This window comes from Medicago truncatula, chromosome 2 (assembly GCF_003473485.1).
Source record: "Medicago truncatula cultivar Jemalong A17 chromosome 2, MtrunA17r5.0-ANR, whole genome shotgun sequence".
Lineage (NCBI taxonomy): Eukaryota > Viridiplantae > Streptophyta > Magnoliopsida > Fabales > Fabaceae > Medicago > Medicago truncatula.
Genome location: NC_053043.1, coordinates 16,614,401 through 16,622,189, shown reverse-complemented (window position 1 = coordinate 16,622,189; position 7,789 = coordinate 16,614,401). Strand labels below are relative to the sequence as shown.

The 7,789-nt window shown below is 30.7% G+C and overlaps 1 protein-coding gene across 1 annotated transcript; it reads right to left on the bottom strand.

Moving 5' to 3' along the window:
- Positions 1 to 915: 915 nt before the first annotated feature.
- LOC11443216 (uncharacterized) lies at positions 916 to 4,000 on the bottom strand. Its single transcript, XM_003595024.4, has 2 exons — positions 3,606 to 4,000; positions 916 to 1,149 (listed from the first exon to the last, which is right to left on the bottom strand). Exon 1 carries the CDS (start codon positions 3,881 to 3,883, stop codon positions 3,617 to 3,619), a length of 267 nt encoding a protein of 88 aa, XP_003595072.2. The 5' UTR covers positions 3,884 to 4,000; the 3' UTR covers positions 916 to 1,149; positions 3,606 to 3,616.
- Between the last annotated feature and the right edge of the window lie 3,789 nt (positions 4,001 to 7,789).

Below are 7,789 nucleotides of genomic sequence, written 5' to 3'. Positions count from 1 at the left end.
ATCCCAAATTGAAGCAGTTTTTGAATGTTGGACAACATGTGATCACAAATGAGACGAGTACACATTGTGAGATGGGTTAATTTTCTGGAATTATAGATTAGTATTTCCAAATAAAAGTCCTTTAATTGCCATGATTCTGCATGAGTAACATAGCTCTCCTATGGGAAGGCCATGCCGGGATGAAAAGAACATTAGCTCTTGTAAGCTCGGTTTTATTGGTCCAAGATGAACCATACTTTGAAAACATTTGTTGAACAATGCGACATTTACCAACAAGCTGCTAAATCCATGAATACAATGTCTTCATGTTTACTTTAAGGTATTAGAAAACATGCAATGGACTTTATTACCGGTTTTCCAAGCTCATTTTCATTGATAGATTGACAAAATACAACCATTCTGTTGTCTAGAAAACAAAGTTCATCAGTAACACAGAGCACAGGCTTTAATGACAAACATAAAGTTTTCACAAGCTCGTAGGGAACAAGGCTATGAGCATATTGTATCACTCCAAAATTAATGGGAAATATGGTAGAGACTCCATTGATAGATGTAATCTCCAAATTTGAAGAAGAAATATGAACAACTTTGTAAGCTATACATTTTTATTCTTTTTTATTATGAATAAATAGACAACAAACTGAATTTCGTTATTGTAATTCTACAACTTATTCAGGAAAGAGGGAACAAGAGAAGGTATATATTAGTGTAACTATTGGAGGAGTCCCACATAGGAACATAGTAAAACCTTCTTTTCTTTTTATTTTGAAATAAAACATAGTAAAACCTTAGAAGGTATATTAGGGTACATATTTTCAGTTGTGCGAATGGTCCAAATGATGGTCTAAGGTTCTAATTCAATTTTGTTTTGAAAAACGTTGTTTTTGACAGTGTATAAATGAAACCAACTAAATGAGCAGTTGCAAGATGAAATCATCAAATCACAAGGACCAAAGCGAACAAGTATGCCTTTTCACATATCCAACAGAATTTAAAGCACAAGAAATTTGAGGTTGTGTCAAATATATCTTATTTTATCGTCTACACGATGAATACATTGAAGCTGGCAGTATATTTCTGCCTTCATTTTTCAATTTTTAAAACAAAAAGATCGAGCAAACAAACCATCTCCAATCAACAACCAGGATCCTGCCAACAATCAAAAGAGAAAAAAAAAATAGAGATCAACAACAAATGATGAAACAAAATTAGAAGCAGCAAAAATAAACAACATTAAGTAATTCCAAAGACCTAATAACTAGTACAAGTATTGACAATTAACAGCAATAGAGCCATGGTTGGTCATGTTACATCAGGCATCGTTTGATAATGAAATTTGCTTGCATGTAATGTCTTTTGAGAGAATAGTTAGTATAAGTTTTAGGATGATAGTCAATTTATATTTATATATATGCCAACATCCCATGAACACTGGAAAAAACATACATGTTTCAGAGTTCTATTTCACCAATAATTTTCCATACACAGATAAGACGGATCTTAGTCCATCTACAGACGCAACAATTGATATATATACTGCACAAATGCCTTTCAGATGGCCAACTTGTGAAACACTACCGAATTTTCATGTTTTTGTGAGGGAAATGGTGAAAATATCGTCTCCTTTGACTCAAGAAAACCTTATTACAGAAAAAAAATGTTTTCCCTAATGATTACAAGAATGTGACAGATTTTTTACTTGGATAGCATTGGGAGGAAACAAAGAGAACTGGTGCATATTAAGAATTGAACAAATCAGGACATGGGATAAAAAACTGTTGCACTTTCATTCCACTAAAAGGGGTAAAATAAAAGATAACAGAACAAAGCAAACTGTTCTGTCCCATGTTGTTCCTGTGTATTTTCAAGTGCACAAAATGGTGGGGAAAAAAAAAAAAAAAGCATACCGAAAAACAAGAAACACTTTAAAATCACACTTGTAATTGTTATTGGAAACTAAAATTACAAACATAAAGCATTTTCTTAAACCAAACATATCCGTACATTTCTTTATTTTAATATCCCCTTTACAAAGTTCTAAAGTTAAGAATGGAAACAATAAAACATTTTATAATTACGAATGACAACATACATATTAAAACTGGACATCATCCCATCCTAAAACTCCCCTAGTAAATAAAGGGGACCATCCATTTTAAAATCAATGATCAAGTTATGGTAAAATACAAAACAAAAGACAAATTATGAAGTTATTAAAATCTAGTCCATTGATTTTGAAATCAAATTTATAAACCCTCCACATTCAATCCACTATAATGCACCCGTCACAATAGAGATGTCAAGTCCTAGTGTGTTACTTATTCCTAACACCCTTTTGAAAAATTGGAGATACAAGAGGGCTAAATTGTTCTCAAGACCCAATACTAATTATAATAAGTTGTACATAGCTATATCCAGACATGTTAAACAGAACAAAGGATATCTGATCTCAAATAACAGAATTACAGAACCATTAAAAAGATGGAGGTCAAGCTTTTCAATTCAACAAATAAACTAAATAAGCTAATGTTTTCGTCATCGCAAAAAAATTCCACTCAAATGAGATCAGCGGAGAATCAACTCCTTTATGTATTCATTTCAATAATTGAAACAATCACATTCTTAGGATAAAACCTAAAGCTTGGCAATCAGGAAAAACATAATTTTTAATTAGATAGATTACCATTAACTAGTGTATTTGTAGCTAGTTTTGAAATTGAGTCAGCTTGCAAATTATTGGCAAAACAACGGATACAAAAATATCATCATTTTTCTTGAGTTAGACGAATCAAAATTACTGTACCCTGGTTGGAAGGCTAAAGCAATCAAGATAACGTGCTTAAACAGATCTGTGGCAATCCAGCAAAACATAGATTTAAACTGCCAAACTAAAGAAAAACCAAGCCAAACAGATAACGGCTGCAATGTAGAGGCTTTTTAATTCTCTGCATCGCAACCACAATTATGGCTCTATCACAGTACTTGAACACAATTTTACACAATATCAAGGATCGCAACACCACTGACACCGTGATGTACAAACTTTGTTTTAACATTTAGAATTCCACAAGATCTTTCAAGAACAGCATGTTAATACATGTAAAAACAAGAATTTTGACACCGACAAGTTGGAAAGGGTGGCTTGCAAGAGATCAAGCATATACTAACATAAAAACTAGCACCATTTACCAAAAGGATTAATCAATTTAAGATCAAATCTAGAGTCAAAATCCATTCTAATCACGAACCCAAACAAACAAAAATCACTTTTGGGTCTCCCGGAAGTGAATCCAAACATGTACTAAGCAAAACACTATCACCAATCAATACAAGCATCTTCAGCATAATAAAATCAAATAAAAATAAAGTTTTTATGCAAGCATAATAAATACAGCTCTAGAATAAATTTGATTGTTATAATCAATTCTAGAATCAACAGCTCCAATTTCTAGCTGGAGGCAAAATCAATTCTACACGAGAGCAACCAACCATGTCAGAATCAATCATACACCTCTAGAATCAAAATAGAGGCAAAATTGAATCCAATCAGGAACCTCAAAACATTCAATTAATCTACAAAATCAAAAGAGTAAAAAAAAACACACCTGAATCTGAATCAGTGATGAGATTCAGCGTGCTCTTTATGAGCGAGATGACGACGCTCATTGGGAAGAGCAACAAGGTAAGAGAAAGCCATACCACCATAAAGAACATGGTAGAGAGGTGTGAGAGAATCAGTTTCGATGTACTTTTCACCGTAATTATCCAAACCTTTCTTGATGGAATTCTTGATGTAATTGAATGAAAGCATTGGTTTCACGTGTTCGGGGAGTTCGGTAACTTTCTTCCCCTTGATCTCGCTGTAGAATCTCCTCATCGCCATTGCTGAATTGCTCGATTGATTCCGCAAACCCTAGAAATTTAGATTCAGAACGCTGTTTCTCTGAATACGGAAATGAACGCTGTTTCACTTGTGGTTGAAAATGAAATTGGGTGAATTGGTGTATTGCCCCATTCATGTCACCCGACCCGAATAATAATTCAACCTCCTCTTTTTTTATTTTTTATTTTATTTTATTGGGTTAAATATTAATTTTTTAATCTCAACAAATAAGGCTCTGTTTGGTAAAAATAGCGGATAGCTGATAGCTTATAGCTGATAAGCTAGCTGATAGCTTTTAGCTGATAAGCTAACTGAAGTGTTTGGTAAAAATAGCGGTTCAACTAGCTGATAAATGTAAAATGACATAAAGGGTATTCTTAATTCATAATAAAAATTATATCATTAATTTATGTATTTGTAATTTTGTAAACTAATTTTTCTTTAAAAAAATACTTTAAATTTATTAATTTAATATATCCTATGTATTATAAATTAAATTAAATTTTATTCACTAAAATTTTATCTTATATTTATGATCATTTAAGTGTTTCCACTTTATAAAAAAAATAACATTTACCTCAAAAACAAAAAAAAAAGGTAGCACTAATAGAGTAATACTAATAACAGAGAATAAAGAAAATAACACTTACCTCAAAAAAAAAAAAAGTAACACTAATAGAATAATAGTATTTTGTTTCGTAAAATAAAAAACGAAGGTATATATTTTTTCAAAAAAAAAAAAAAAAGGCCAGCTGATATATATACAAAAATTGGAATAAAGGGATAGTAGTCTTTATTACGTAGCTTATTATAAAAATTATAATGGATAAAAATACAATTTAAATGAAATAATAAGGGTAAAATTGGAAGAAAAAGTGAGAAGCTATAAGCTATAAGCTCAAACGCTACTTGGAATAGCTTCTGAAAAATAGCTTATAAGCTCGTGAAATAAGCTATAAGCTCATGGTGAAAAAGTGTTACCAAACAGAGCTTTTTTTGTCAAACGAGCTTATAAGCTATAAGCTAAAAGCTAAAAGCTCTTTTTTGGGTTAACCAAACAGACCCTAAATACTCAACTTTTTTCTTAAAAAATAAAATAAAATACTCAACTTTTTGTCTTAATTTCTCTGATAAAAATATCATTATTTTTGCACCTTAGACTAAATCGTTCTATCAAATTCTATCATGGTTCATCCACACCAAATTTGGAACTCGTTAACTTCATCTCCTATTCTACTGAGTTGACAGTTGTTCGGTAAATCATGAGGTTTTTTTTTTCCACTTTTCTTATTCCATAATTACGGGCTAAATAGAACCACCAACCAAATCCATTTTGCCATCCCTGATATATTTTTTTTTTTATTTCTTCCTTTACAATGGCAATCTTTCATCGAGTGAGTACAAAATTTAACAAATTTTTCCAACATTTGTTTTTTTTGTGTGCAGCAGTGATATAATAGATGAAGTGTGTATGATAAAATATAACCCCGTACAGATTTTCAGTTGTGCAAATTTATGAACCACTTAGACACTATAAGTTAGAATTGTCCAAATGACACGCCATGATTCGGGTGCAAATTGCAAGAAACCAAAGACATTCAATTTTGCCTTAAACGTTTATCTTATCATGAAATGAAACCAGCAGTTGCAAAATGAAATCATCAAATCACAAGGATCAAAGTGCTAAATAAACAAATGTTTTTCACACATTCACAACGACAATAAGTGTATGAAATTTGAGTGTTGTCCTTATATCTAATAGAAACTTAATTTATCGTCTAATTGATGGAATGCATTGAAGCTGATAGTATCTTTCCAATTTTAAAATGTAAATTACTATGAATGAATAGAGAGAATTGAATGAAAATATATTTCTCATTAATGAATGAATTTAGTTAGTAGAAGTTGTATATATATAAAAGTTTCTCTATGTTAGCTTATCATGTGTAACAAACACAAGATCACTAACTCTTAACTAATCCTTTCTTAGCTGACATGATGTAATATCCCTCCTCAAGTTGGAGATTGATAGATATCAATCATTGCAGGCTTGGATAATAATGTATGAAAAGGCTGAGGAAGTAGAGATTTGGTGAAGAAATCTACGATCTGATACTAAGGAAGTAGACATACACTTTTTACCAAAAAGACATTGAATAAAAACATTATTTTTTTTTTGAATAAAAACATTTCTAGATGCTAGTTGCAAAACAACCACACACATATCTGAAACATAATGCTATTTTATTAGCTTTTTGAGCGTGACATTGAAACTTAGTGAATAAAATAAAAAATTTCGTGTGAGACATTGAGATTTTTTTTTGAAAGAGTGTGAGACATTGTAGAGAGGAGGATAGGTGAAAATATAATTGAAATTGGAGGAGTACATAATTGATAAAGGAAAGACATTACTGAGCAAAACTTAATCTTAACACAACCTTCTCAACTTATAGTTTCACAAATTTTCATTTACAAACAACCCTGTTTCCATAGTATTCATAATACAACAAGGGTTTTTCTATCATATGCAAATGATAGTCGATTTTAAGGGAATTGATCATCTCTCACAACGTGGCAAATTTCATTTTGAATATCCAGTAAGTTCATCTTTTGTATCACCGGGAGTTAAACAAAATCATAATGAACTATGTCAATTATGCAAAAGTTGAATAGTATAATTTTTTTGCAAAATTACGGTGGTTCATTATGATTTTGGCAAACTTACTATGATACCAAACATAGTCTAAGAGGTATTTATATTTAATATATTATGTCTCCTTAAATAGATTTGTCTCTCAAAAAAGTGTCACATGGGTTCTCCTAAAACAACATGACGAATATATTTGAATCTTGAGCCGGCCCTAGTTTATTTTAGAGAGAACATTCATCTTGTCTCTAAGTCTCTTTCTTCCACACTCACTAGAAATGGGTGGTTTTGGACAATTTTTTTGACTAAAATCACCCATCTAAATTTTTTTTTTCTCTTATATTAATCTCAACAAGTGATTTTCACTTGTGCTAGCTCAATGAGATATTAACTTCGTAACCTTAAGATAATGAGTTCAAATTTCGTTAGGGACGGTCATTTTCGCATATATAAGTTTTTCTTTTGTGTTTTTTTTGTGATTTTCGTCGCCTTGATGTGACATTGTTTGATTTTCCATTTTTGAGTTGTGCTCGATTAGTTCTATTGAAAGATCAATTTCAATCAATTACAAATTCAATTAATGACTTTGATGTCAACGCTGCAGATCTTGAGACATAAGTCATTCAATCACTTGCTTTTATTATATTATTTGTAGACTTTTTTTTTGTTGTATGCTATTAACTTAGATCATACGAGTTTGTTCAAAATTCATCTTTTTCATTTTTAGCGATATACTTTATCAATTTGAATAAATAAATATATTTTTTTAAAAGAAAATGTATATTTGAATCTCGTTACCAAAAAAATTTGATTACCAATTTTTTTTATGACAATGTAATTGTAAAATCAAATCAATTGAATGATGAAATAAAAAAGGAAATTATTTCACTTTTATCTTGAATTTCAATAGTTTTTTTTGTCAAATTCAATCTTACACTACAAATCCCATATTACAAGCAATATATTTTCAAGTTAGTTAGCCTTCTATCGAGGTAAAATCTTAAAAATGGGCATTTTCGTAAACCTTAGTAGCAACAAAACAGAATCCGGTTTTTACTATTCTTAAAAATCAACCACTAGATCCTACAGAAACTTTCATAGGATGTAACCTGATTCTCTCGTCAAAATTTATAAATTGGTTAGGCTCAACAAAATGTAAAAGTTCCAAAATACCCTTTACGTAGATAGAACAAAAAACAAAGCACAATTGTTTCTTCTTTCTCTCTTTCCTTCAAAATCATAAAGGAAAACCATTTTTT

Excerpts from the sequence above, each read along its gene's own strand:
- LOC11443216 (XM_003595024.4), bottom strand. The coding sequence starts at position 3,883 with ATGGCGATGAGGAGATTCTACAGCGAGATCAAGGGGAAGAAAGTTACC.